This window comes from Micromys minutus, assembly GCF_963924665.1.
Source record: "Micromys minutus genome assembly, chromosome: 2".
NCBI lineage: Eukaryota > Metazoa > Chordata > Mammalia > Rodentia > Muridae > Micromys > Micromys minutus.
This window is the reverse complement of record NC_137971.1, coordinates 80,226,883-80,241,083: the sequence shown is the minus strand read 5'-3', so window position 1 is coordinate 80,241,083 and position 14,201 is coordinate 80,226,883. Positions and strand designations below refer to the sequence as shown.

The following is a 14,201-nucleotide window of genomic DNA, read 5'->3' as shown; positions in this document are numbered from 1 at the left end:
TACTTAGTTGCTTCCAATTTTTTCCTTTCATAACACAATAAGCTTACAATTGTGTAATAAGTCAATCAAAAATGGCTTATTCTTATTAATTATTTCACCCATAATTGGCATTATCCTGTTTGCCAATTCATAAAAATAACATTAAACCTTTAATCCCAGCACTCAGGAGGCATAGGTAGGCAGATCTCTCTGAGTTTGAGGCCAGTCTGGTCTATCAAAGGGGTGAGGTCCTATCTCAAAAAATTAAATTAAGAAATAGAATTCGTAAAATAGAAAAGTATCAAATCACTAGTCAGCAAATCTGAGAAATGCCTGAGAATGGAAGATCAGCAGTTCAATGTCATCCTTGGTTCTACAGCAAGCTCAAGGTGAGATTGGACTGCAAAAGACAGCACTAAATAAATAAACAATTAATTTGAAGATAATTCAAGTTTTGAAAAGATTTGGAAAGTCTTAGAATTAAGATCCTACTGAGGGGGAGAGGGTATGATCAGTGTTGTTTGTATGTATGAAATTGTTGCACTAATACTTTTAACAGTCCCTGATAATAAAAAGATCATTACATGATATAAGTATGAGATCTGAATCACATATAAAGAGGAGGTAGGAGAGAATGTAGGCTCTCATTTTGCACTACAGAAACATAGAAGCAGCAATAACCACAGGCCTGGGCTGGAGCTCAGTGCTAGAGGCCATGCCTAGTACCTTAGGTACAATAGTCATTATTCCAAAACAAGCCTACTATATCAAATACATATATTTTCAAATATATATGTATATATACACATATATATGTGTGTGTGTATATTCTTAAAAAACTTTTCTCTAAACCACAACTAGTAAATCTACTAAGTTTCGTGAAGAAAAAGAAATAAGGAAGCAAATATAATGAAAAGCAGTCTTAAGTCAAAGTAGAAAACCTTCACTAGTTCAATTCTTTAATTTCATTGACAAAAATTTGTACAACTAAAATGTCCAGGCCTAAAATAGTCACTGAGTTATTAAAACAGTTGTACTGTAATTTCTACTGTAAGCACACACAACACCCTCATAGACTGATGCTGACTTCACAGCCTAATCAAAATGGTTGCATGAATACTTCTAGAAGACTTATAAAAAGCACAAACTGGGTACTATGGGTGTAGTTCAGCAACTGTGTGCATGCTTGGTTCAATCCCCAGAAGAGTGAGTCACTGTAGAAAATTCTAAGTGAGGCTAGCCTTGGCTACAAAGTCAGTTTCAGTCTCAAAAAAAGAGTGGGAAAGAGAGCCAAGACCCTCAGTGTTAGTGGTACAGTGCTTGTCTGGTGTACGTGAGGTCCAGGGTTCAACTCCCAGCACTGGAGGAAGGTCTGAGACTGTAGATGTATATATGTGTGTGTGCATGTTTTTAAAGTCCACTGGGGTTGTGAGGAAACTGCTGGAAAAAAAGCAGTCACTTTTGAGGAAGCATATGTGCTGAGTCTCTGTTTCCAGAGCAAAAAAAAAAAAAAAAATTCCTAGAACATGGCTTCAGAAACCTCTAGTTCTTATTGTTTTGATAATTGCTGCAACCATACTATGTATTTCTGAATGTCTGAGAATTAGAATTCATTTTCTATTTTGTTCACCTAGAGTTACATATTATGTAAGCCACTCTGAGCATAAATATGTATGTATGTATGTATGTGTGTGTATGTAGATATATATATAGCAACCTCCTTCTTCAGTTCTAGTTACTGTCCTGACTATTATGATCTGAAAATAATTCAGTAAGCAAAAAGAAAAATCTGTGACCCAATAGGGAAGGAAAAGAAGTCATGTGCTCAGGATGCCAAGATTGATGGTTAATTATTACCTGTCCTATAAAAATTACTGTTTTTTTAACTTAAAAACTGTATCTGAGGTGGGTAGAGTGTTGGCTCACAGTGATTAAAAGCACTGTTCTTGCAGATGACCAGGTTCAATTCCTAGCACCCATATGGCAGGCAGTTTACAACTGTCTTTAACTCCAATTACAGGAGGATTCAATACCCTCTTCTGGCACAGGGTATACACATGGTATGTTTACATGCATGCAGGCAAAACATTTATACACATAAAGTAATAATGTAAATTTAAATTTTTACCTATTGTTTTTAATTTATGTGGGAAAGGGGTGTATAGGTAGAGGCCAGAAAGCAACCAGAGGGAGTAGATACCAGGAATCAAACTTGGGTCATCAGCTTGGGGGCAAGCACCTTTACCCACTAAGCCACCTGAGTGGCCCCTATAAATTACTTTTTTCAGATACACATGTTCTACAAGATAGAGCTTATATCAGTATTTGTTTTCAGATATCCACTGAAGAGTGATAGAATGTAGCCATCCTATCTAAGAAGAACTACTGTAACCACTTAAAGTTGGGAGGTCTGTGAAAACAGCTCTACAATTCAAAAGGCAGATCATAAGAAATTTAATCTTCCAACTTGCGAAGTTTAAATGTAGTACTCAGTTAAAGACAGTATGAGGAAACCATATAGCACTTGTTTGGGAAAAGAAGAAACTATGTAAAAAAAATAAAATAACAGATTATTTCCATTAAGGTAAAGATTACTCCTAAATCATTAACCAAAATGGCACATACACTCAAAAATGATCTGAGGCCCCCATGCCCTGCTTAAAAAGGAGATCTTTTTACTGAAGACAGCTCTAGTGTCACAATGAATCCCCTGGTGGTAACTGCTTTTCCTGCATGAAGGAACAGATTTTGTCCTCTCAGCCCTGAAGTTTGTTACTTCAGTCTTTTGTATAACTTTTCTCTGTCTGGCTAAAAATAATTTTCCTCTCTGCTAACAAAAGCATCACAATAGAGTAAGTTGCCATACTCCCTCTCTTAAGAAGTCCCACTAACAATAGGAGAAAATGAAGTTAAACCACATGGAGGTTGAACATGGTAAGAAAAGTTAAGAAAGGAAAGAAAAAGACAGAAAGTCTGAAAGGTCTGAAGGGAGGAGTAAATTGTAAATTTGACCTTACATGTACCTATAAGACTTGAGAAATACAGGCAAAGGATCCAAGCTCAAGTTCTATATATGTGTGTGTGTGTGTGTGTGTGTGTGTGTGTGTGTGTGTGTGTGTGTATGCACATACATATATCATATTAAATATATCAAATATATTCATATATAGGAACAATTTCAAATTTTAAATCTTTAAATTAAAAATCGAGTTAAAAAATAAAAATTTCAAAGCAGTAGTGGTGGTACATATCTGCTACCCCAGCACTAGGAAGGCTGAGGCAGAAAGACTATCTTGAGTTCAAGGACAGTATAGCCCACATAGTATGTTTCAGCCTAGCAGGGGCTACAGAGTTTCATAAAACAGAGATGGCATGATAGTTTAGCAGGCAAGTGTCTGATGCACAAACCTGACAACTTGAGTTTGTTTCCCAGATCCCACAGAGGAATTGTAACACACACCCTAACTGATACACTTAATGGAAACATTTAACCAGAGGCAAAGAAGATATGGTCTATACTGACAACAGAGAAAAACTGTTAGGGCATTTCTCTAGACTCAGTTTTTCCATCTATAAAGAATAAGGTACAAGGGCTGAAAATATAGCTCTTAGTTGGTAGAGTACCTGCCTAACGTGACTGAGGTCCTGGATTCCATCCCCAGTACTACAGAAAACTGGACGTGGTAGCTCATTGCTGTAATCCTAACCCTTGGTGGAAGCAGGAACATCAAAAGTTTAAGATCTTCTTCAGCTACAGAGGAATTTGAAGACAACCTGGGCTAGAGAACCCATCTCTCAAACAATAATAACAAAACAAAAAAATAATATTGTCTAATACATACAAGAGTGAGAAAATATTTAAATAAATGGGATAGCATCCTGAGTGCTAGATAGTTTGTGAGAAAATGGACATGGTTATGTAACCCTAAACCTAGAACTCAGGAGACTGAGGCAGAAAGACAGAGTTTGAGGCCAGCCTGGGCTACAAAGTGAAACAGTGTCTCCTAAGACAAAACATATGTGTATGTATATATGTATACATATATATTCCTTTTGAAAAGATGGAAGTTTGCCTAAAAACAAAACAAGGCACTCTCTCTAGGTATATGGAAATACACATGCAAGGCAAATCTTCACTTGTTAACAGAGGGTCAGAAATCCACTCCTGGTTTGATTTTTTTCCCCCTTAAATATTTAGAAGACTGAAAAGTAAAGATTCATCTGTGGCTTGTAGTTCTGTGTCAATTAGCTGTTTGCTTCAAAGTTTAGCCACATGAAAGAAGTAATTTTTTTTTAAGTTAAAAAATTTTAGGATTGGCATTAAGTAGCAAGTTTTGGATTTTGGTTTGTTGTTTTTTGAGACAAGGTTTCTTTTTTTTTCTTTTTTTTACAATTTATTTATTTAATGTATGTGAGTACACTGTTGCTCCCTTCAGACATACCAGAAGAAGGCATCAGATCCCATTACAGATGGCTGTGAGCCACCATGTGGTTGCTGGGATTCAGGACCTCTGGAAGAGCAGCCAGTGCTCTTAACCACTGCCATCTCTCCAGCCTGAGACAAGGTGTCGCTGTGTAGCCTTGGCTGGCCTGGACCTCAGAGATATGTTGCCTCTGCCTTACTCATCTCTGAAGTTTTTTTTTTTTTTTTTTTTTTGTTTTAATTTAAAGAACCTGTAAATTTATAAAGAAAAATTCCTTACTTCATAATGGATTGACAAAAAGCTGCCACCTCCTCATTCTGTACTTCAAATTCTTGAAGAAGAGAACTTCCAGTTGGCAAACTACTGGTCCCATTTGGGTCTTTCTGTAATCAAAAAAGTGGTTTTATTTTAAAAGTCAAAGATCTCCAAAATGCTACATAGCCAGTTTTATGAAGCTATACAAAATTAGAGAGAGAAGATGAATCATGTAAGTAGGAGAGCCTTCTATTAACCTTCGCACAGCATCTTATCCTAGAACTCAGGCAGTTATCAGACTTCCAGTGATCCTCCTGGCTTAGCTTCACAAACATGGCTATTACAAGCATTAACTATTACAACTGGCTAAAAACACCTATTTCTTAGCATACACCTTGGCATACAGTTGAGGCAGAAAGATCTCCAACTCAAGGCCAGTCCGTATGTAATCAAGAACCCATCTCAGAAAAACAAAAAACAAACAAAAAGGGAAATTCTATCCTGGTAAAACACCAACTAAACCTGGTTTTAACTCATTGTTTTTAAGTGATAAAAATTAAAAACATGCTACACTGATGAGCTAGAACAGTAAAGACCTTTCCATTCTAAACACTTGCAGCTGAATAAAATTAAGACTGTCATCTGTTTTAAGAAAAGGAAGAGACCAAGCTCATTTGGGATTTTAATAAACCAGGATGTGTATATATTCAACTCAAGCTTCAAGTACCAAAAGAAATGAGATCTTATGTAGAAAATGGATTTTAGAGAAATGTATTGTTTTATGTTAATAAGCATATACAAACATCCTAACAGTCTTTTATAAAAGTCGTTTTTGGCCAAAATTTGTTGGCAGTATTTAGGGAGACCAACTTACCACTTAATAACAGCCAAATAGTATTGTTCACTTAGAGGTATTTTAAAATATGACATAGAAATATTTGATTTAGTACAAATTCCAAATACAAATTTCCTTTAAAATTATGAATAGTTTCAACCCAAACAAAGTGAATTAAGAGCCACAGTTTTATCTCAGTGGCACAGACATGGCATAGACCCTGTGTTCAACATTCTACATGGCATAAGTAAATGAAGAATAAAAAGTAAGTGGGAATAGAAAGATGGCTCAGCAAGTAAAGGCACTTGCTGCCAAGCAAAGAAACCTGAGTTTAATCCCACATGATGGAAAGAGATAAGTGATTTTTGAAAACTGTCTACTGGCTTCTGGGCACACATACACGCATTCTAAATAAATGTTAAAATGGGCTGGAGAGATGGCTCAGCAGTTAAGAGCACTGGCTGCTCTTCCAGAGGTCCTGAGTTCAATTCCCAGCAACCTCATGGTGGCACACAACCATCTATCTGTAAAGGGATCTAATGCCCTCTTCTGGTGCGTCTAAAGACAGCGACAGTGTACTCACATACATTAAATAAATAAATAAAAATCTTAAGAAAAATAGAATGTAGTGATTATACTTTAAAAAAATAAATGTAAAACCAAACAGCATACAAACTTCAAAAATCAGTAATTTCAATAATCCTGGTGTCTATGAAGATGCTTAAATAAAAAATGTAAGGGCAACATGAAGAAAGTGAGCTAAAACAAAAATAGATCCTTACGATAAAAATTCCTAACACGTGGCTCTCAAATGGCAGGGGAATCTGGAATTCCAGGCGAGCCTAGGATCTACAAAGTCAGAACCCTCTCTCGAAAGACAAAATTATCACACCAAAACAAATCTAACAGTTAAATATCCATCCTCATTTACCCCTTACTTCATAGTTTTCAATCCTTTGAAGCTGTCCTGCTTTGTGATGGTCATGCTTTAGGGTATTTACTCCCTTGAAATCTGCTGAAAAATGGACCCATACTAGAGAATTTGGCCTCTCAGCTAACCAGGAGACAAAAGTTCTTCTAAGGGCCAATGTCCTCACAGCTGCTTTGTATGCAGTTTCGCCAGTTCAATACTGTGGACTGTGATCTACACTGGAAACTGCAGTTTTACTAAAAAAGGATACTTGTATAGGATATTCAGTATTTTCCATAAAACCTGTTACATTGTTAAAGGTCTCTTTTAAATTATAAGAAAAGTTTGTTCAGGATTGCTACTAGGTAACTTCCCTGCTATGCCCATACCAATCTGAATTATCAATGACATATTAATATTATAGAAATAAGCACTGTAACAAACAGACTTTAGTTCTCTAACAATAAGATCTAACCGCTGCTGTGCCACATGGTTCAGCAGGTAAAACGTGGCCTCCCCCAGCCTGACTGTCCAAGTTTGAATCTTCAGTACCCAGGTAAAGGTAATAGCACTCATTTCTGTAACCATTGCAGAAATGGGAAGGAAGATGAGAAGTGGAATCGCAGAATCCTTGAGAAGATCACAGCCACCTAGCCTGAGGTGGAGAGCAGTGAAACCCTGTCTCAAAGTGGAAGGTGAGAAATAACACATAAAGCTGTCTGCTGACCCACACCATGTGTACCATGACACACAAAATTATATTACATTAAAGTTTAAAGAATGAAATTAATTTTTTTTCTTTTAAAAAGTGCAAATAACCAGTCTCTTCCAATCTTACTTGTCTAACCTTTCTACTGAGTTTTATGTTGCAGTAAGCTTCAATCATATCCTGTTCATCCAAAACACAATGGAGCTTACCCTGGCTCTGAATTTTCTCTTTGCCAAAAATATCTTCCTCTTTATTTACTTATACCATGTTTTTAAAAAAACCCAAAACCAAAAAGAACCAAGTTTTTAAGGAACAGTAAATTACACTTCTACATACTTTACTACTTCCCCCCACCCATGTGTGTGTGTGTGTGTGTGTATGTGTGTATGCGCATACGCACACATGCTCATGTTGAGAAAAGAGGTTGATTTCATTCTCAAACATAGAAATGTCTATAACAGCCTTCAGTTCTATGATCGATGAGATATGACTGACACTTGTTCCAGATGCCACCCTACTCCCCAAGCCTGATGACCCATGTCTGAGTTCTCAGCACCTGTGTAAGAGCAGTAGCACTCATTTCTGTAATCTTTGACACAGCTGCCTGTTTCCTCCAACCCACACCAGGGTTACAAGCCAGCTTTTTATATAGGTGACGGAGAATCTGAACTCAGGTCTTCATGCTTTCAGATCAAGATTTTCTATTGAGCTATTTTTCCACCTCTACCCAACCACCTCTAAGTACTTAGTTTGAATCAAAACCTGTACCATCACATCCTGTTTTGAGTCTTGGAGTAAAATTCCTGAGAATAAGCACCAAACTGAGTTTTGTATTTTTACAGAACTTCACATCCAGCTAAAAAGGTACACAACCACCAATCAGTTCAACTAGCTGAATATTTTGCTCCCTCTAAAAACACACCACAAAACAACAAAACATTTAAACAATTAAAAAAACTGCTTTTTTTCCCAATAATCCCCTAAGGAGTAACAGCAACTTTCATTAATATTTAATTATCTAAAATAACCTTTTTAGTTTTAGTATTATTTTAAGCTTGCAACAAATACTAACAGGTATTCTATCAGACTCTTCTGTACAAAATCCATAAGCATGTGTTTATTAAGTAGCTTCAATAAATTTTTACTATTATAGTTTTACAGATGGGGATATGGAATACTTGACTCATACTCAAAAGCCTCCATGAAAAGCGGTGGAAGATCACTTGGTGGTGGGAGTAGAGGGGGCGTATGTCCTGGCACTTGGTAGGTAGGGGCAGAAGGATCAGAGGTCCATGTCTAGCTTCAGCTGCACAGCAAGTTTAAGGATAGCCTGAAAACTGTCTCAAAAAACAAACAAACAAACAAATAGGAACCCCTCCTCAACAAAAACAAACTTCCTCAATTGAATATTTAGACTTTATGTAGTCAGGCTGGCCTTAATCTTATAATCCTTCTCTTCCCCAGTTTCACAAGTGTTGGGATTGTAGGCATGTGCCACCACATGCAGTTATTCGAGTCCTTCCCTTTCTCTGAAACAACACATTTTTATACCTATGCTTTTGAGCCAAGTCCTAATACCTAAGTGCCATACCAACAACCAAATGTATCATCAAATTTGAATCTAAAGGCAAGAGGGTGGGTGATGTGTCCATATGTTTGTATGTGTGCATGGAAATCAATTTTCCATCTTCAAAGTACTCAGACAGATTTCCAAATTAGAGGGTGTGGTGGTTTGAATAAGAATGACCCCTATAAGATCATCCATTTGAATGCTTAGTCATTGGAGGGCGGGCGGTACTATTTAAGGAATATTAGAAGGTGTGACCTTTTTGTAGTAGGAATGACCTTATTGGAGGGAGTGTATCACTGGGGGTGGGCTTTGAGGTTCCCACACTAGGCCCAGCATCTTTTTTCAAGGCTACAGATCAGAATGTAGCTCTTGGCTACCGCTCCATTGTCACATGTGCTGCTATGCTCCCACCATGATCATAATGGACTAAACCTCTGAAACTATAAGCAAGACCCCAATTAAATGGTTTCTCTTATAATAGTTATCTTGGTCATGGTGTCTCCTCACAGTAAAAAAAAAAAACACTAAGACAGGAGGTTAGTCTTTGTCCCTAATTGGTTGGAAAAAAGCAGGCAATCATCTTTACCTAATCTACCAATTCAACCATTAGCTTCACCAGAAATACTCTCATAGACATTCTCAGAATAATGTTTGCTCAAATGTCTGAGCATGGCCTAATCAAGATAAAACAGAAATAGGAGAGAGAGTACTCCAACTAGATAGCATATGCTACCAAATAAAAGTCCCAGTACCAGGAATAGGTTACACCTGACACTGGTCAAAGGAATCCTGGAAGTCCACATCCTCTGCAGACACCACAGGCTATTGGCAGTACTATTAGTTACCTTTCACAACCTACTGCTGAAGATACCACCACATGCTTACATCACAGAACATGAATAAAATGGAGCTGGTACTCAACTGGAAGTTTCACCTCTATTAACTAGTGTTCACAGTCCTAGGTGACATACACATGACAAGAGGAGAAAAGTAATCATCAATTGCTCTCATCTGGAAACTCTGTGAGCTATAATAGTGACTGGCCTGAAAGGCATGCCCACTAATGCCATAGTGGTATGAATGTTAAGGGAGTAACTGACCACTTTTAAAAAATCAATTTAAGGCCTTTTCTGGTATGGAATCTATACCAGACAGTATAAATATGGCCTAGGGTCTAAGATTAGGTAGGTCACAGGCCCCATAGGACCTAAACTTATCATTATTATTCTGCTAAACAAACACAGCAATAAAACAACTTCTGATAACATTTTGCTCATAGACCTGCATGTTGATTAGCCCTCCACAGAGAAGCTTCTTGAAGCAGATGGTAATTAACACAGAGACCTGCAATTGGACAACGTGCAGAGAATAAGGGACTAAGGAGTACTTGGCCCTAGATGAAATATATTTAGAGCAAAAATTTATCAGTATATTCTCCGATTTAAAAAAAAAAAAAAAAAAAAAGGTTGTCTCAAGAGTATTTTGTGGGTTGGACCCAGTGGCACATGCCTTTAATCTCAGCACTCTTAGCACTTTACAGAGACAGAAGCAAGTAGAGCTCTGTGAGTTCAAGGCAATCATGGTCTATACTAAAAGTTCCTAACCAGACAGGATTACATAGAGACCCTGTTCAAAACAACAAAAGAATATTAAATGGGAAGTCAGACCTAGTGGTCTACACCTATAATCTTAGCATGGGAAGTTAAGACTATAGGAGGTCTTTACAGGTCAGCCTAGGGTATATAATAAGGAAACCACCAGTATTGACTACAGAGTGAGACCTTGACTTGAAAAAAAATATATGGGAAAGTTTTATACTAGTACAAGTTTCAAAGCTCTTGACACACTACTCAGAAATTAAATGGAATAAAAGCAATTTTTGTAAAATACAACAAGAATATTCTTCAATCTTTCTGCATAATTAACGAGTAAAGTGGGGGGAGGTAAAAAATTGGTTGGAACTGGCATAGTGATACATGCTTATAATTCCAGCATTTGGGAGGTAGAGGGAGGAAGTCAGGAGTTAAAGGCCAGCCTTAGTTAGCTACACAATGAGTTCAAGGGGGTACTTCAGACCTTGCCACAAATAAATAGAAAAAAAAAATTGATGTTGGACATTCTGCTAATAACATATAAAGTTAGGCTGTTAATACAATAAACTTTTAGAATCAAGTGTCCACATTTATAAAACTACATTGTTGTTTTCAAAATTATAAAACTATTTCAAAAAATAGTAGGTTGTTATACTTTAGTACAGGATAACCTCAAACTCACTATATAGCCTAGGCTAGCCTTAGACATTGTCTTGATCGTCTTTCCTTAGTGTTCTAAGTGCTAGGATTTTGATTTAACTATTATCATTTTTGTTTTAAGTATATGTATTTTTTATATGCATACAAAATGCCTAAGGCCTGAGGTCAGAGAGGGCATCAAATGCCCTGGAACAGGAGTGTCTTAGTTAAAAGTTTTATTGCTGTGAAGAGATACCATGTACAGCAACTCTTATAAAGGAAAACATTTAATTGAGGCTGGCTTACAGTTTCAGAGGTTGAGACTACTATCAATATGCCAGGAAGCATGGTAGCGAACAGGCAAACAGTACGGGAGAAGTTTACACCTTGATCTACAGGTAGCAGGTGACTATGTGCCACACTGGACATAGCTTGAGCATATAAGACCTCAAAGCCCACCTCCAAAGTGACACACGTCCTCCAAGAAGACCACACCTCCTAATAGTGCCACTCCTTATGGCCAAACATTCAAATACATGAGTTACAGATAGTTGTCAGTTACCACCAAACCAGGTCCTCTGAAGGACAATAATGCTCTTAAACTCGATGCCATCTCTTTGGCCTCAAATATTTTAAATGTGGGCTATCATACACAACTTTCAAAACCACTTTTATGAATGTCATCTAATCTCACCACTAAAATCTCTGAAATCTGTTTAAATTAGCTAAAATAGGTATTGATCAGCATATCTGATTTAAGCTTAAAGTACCAAAACATCTTTTTAATGCTGTTCTTTTTCCTGGTTTTGGTCACACACAAAAACTGCATTTAAGTATTTAGATTATTATTAACCAAACAAAAGACACTAAAAGGAAACAGGAAGTAAGCCTGCTGAGTGAGAAGAAAAATATCCTTTACAGTGGAGTTTTTTATTTAACACACAGAATTTCTAACAGGAAACGAACACGTAAGTACATGCAGTAATTATAGAGAATAGGTATTTGCAATGCTGTTTCCCAACAGCATAAGCTCCAAGGAAATAGCTAAGTAGGTATGTGAGCACATGAAAGCCCCATTCCAATGACTTCCAAAATCAGCCCCTTATTGGTGTTCTCTTTACCACTCTTTACAGGTGGCTCACAACCATCTGTAATGGAATCCGATGCCCTCTTCTGGTGTGTCTGAAGACAGCGACAGTGTACTTATATAGAATAGGTAAGATAACTTAGAAGGTAACAGTGCTTACTGTCAAGCCTAACCACCTGAGTTAGATACATGGGATTCACATAGAAGGAGAACTGATTCTTGCAGAAACTCATGCACACATATGCACAAATACTAAATTTAAAATTTGAGGAACTAGGCTTGAAACTTCAATATAAAAATGCTTTTTGTATATCAAAGTTAGACTAAATGCTTCTAATAATTCTGTTTGCAACCCAAGTGTCACTATTATGAAATAGCTATAGATTCCTTGTACATAATTAGATATTAAACTTTCCTACTTGAACCTTACTTTTTGGAATACTGAGCTGTAAAACTAAGTTACCACATTAAACTCTCATTTTACATGGAAAAAAAAAACAGAACTTGCTTGATTTTAGGATTTTTCTATAAAATATAACTTTCTGTAGCAAGCACTTGTCTTGATGCAAATCTAGCACAAACTATTTTACCCTAGCATACACAAAGGAAAACTTAAAATATTTAATAGGATTGAAAATCTGGCATACTACTATTTCATTGCTTTGCAAGAACACCACACCTTTCCAGAGATCCTATTCTATGCATTAGTTTGAAAATACACACTCAAAATACAAAACCTCCTAAGGGATACAGCTCAGTAGCATACAACGAGGCACTGTCTTCGATCCCTAACACAAGCACAACTATCACACTGACATCAACAACAAAACCAAAACCCTACAAAAAAGTTAGTGTCCTCTTTTAAATGGCAACTTTCCAATTTTCATATTATATAAATATATAATGTTATCTATTATGTTAAATAAAGGGATTTCATAAATTAACCTAGTATGACTATTTCCTAAATGAAGAAATGTGATCAAGGTGAGGCATGATAGTGCAAGTCTGTTAATCCCAGTTGGGGAAGCAGAGAATATCAAGTCCCAGGCCAGCCTAGCCTACATAGCAAGGTCATCCAGGACTACCTACAAGACTACCTCAAAAAGACCAAACCAAACAACCAGAAAGACAAATAAAAACCCTTCAAACCAAGATAGTGATTTTACATAATTAAGATCCTCTTCTTCTGGGAAAAAAAATGTAATTTTGTCAACAGTTCTCAGATGCCTTAACTTGTAGATCCTAAAGACTTTTTACAACACAGGCTTACTGGTACTCTAAGAATGTGCTCCAGTAGTCATGTACAATAAGATAATAAACATTATGCCTCCTCGGCCACATTGACTCTAGGCCTGGCAGGTAGATTAAGCTACTTCAGTGCAGATGGTGCGCTACTAGTCAAGCTGTGGGTATTCAGGATAGCCAAGGTCAGTTCGACTTTCTAACTCATCAGCTGGCTAATGATGCTACTTTTACCTACTTGGCTTTAGCCTATAGTTCTCATTAACCTGTTTCCTTATTTATTTAATCCTTTGTCAATTTAACTAGTTTAAAACATCTGACACTCCCCAAAATTAGGTGTGATGGTTCACACTAGTAATCTCAGTGCATGGGAAGATCAAAACTGAGGAAAGAGGATAGCCAGAAGTCTGAAGCCTGAGCTAGACCTGAATTTTCCCCCCAAGGGTTAGGGATACAAAAGGGCTAGGGAGGCAGTTTCGTGGTAGAATGGCTTATCTAGGAGGTGAGAGGCCTTAGGATTAATCCTTGTCACCAACAGGGCAAAGAAACAACAAACCCTGCTGATGTGGTGCAGCTCCAATACATAATCCCTGAAGTTTGTGACAACCACTAGACCAGATGGCTCAGACAGCAGCAAACCTTATATTCAGGAGACTACATATTCTCATTATTTCTTCAGGATGCTTTCTAAAGGGAACCACACAGAAAAATATCAGAAAGGTACTGTTATTTAAAACAAACAGAAAAAGATTCACGCAGGCAGACATCTGTAAATATCATACTTTTCCTCATCAAAGGCAGGGCTGAAAGTGACTAGTCTTTGCAATCTAATCATGGGTTTAGTGGCCTTATAGAAACTATTCCCAGTGTGCTCTAGTTCGCTATGTCTTCCCATACCCCTAGCTTCATAGACTCCTAAGGCGTAAGAAAACTTGCAAGTCCTCCACCAAGAGAGTTCA

At 37.1% G+C, this 14,201-nt stretch overlaps 1 protein-coding gene across 1 annotated transcript in view; it reads right to left on the bottom strand.

Moving 5' to 3' along the window:
* The window catches only part of PIK3C2A (phosphatidylinositol-4-phosphate 3-kinase catalytic subunit type 2 alpha), an 89,602-nt gene that overhangs the window by 51,350 nt on the left and 24,051 nt on the right, over positions 1-14,201 (bottom strand). The window contains exon 4 of the mRNA XM_080911999.1: positions 4,683-4,786. Coding sequence (XP_080768125.1) covers positions 4,683-4,786 — 104 coding nt within the window. The remainder of the gene's footprint in view (positions 1-4,682; positions 4,787-14,201) is intronic.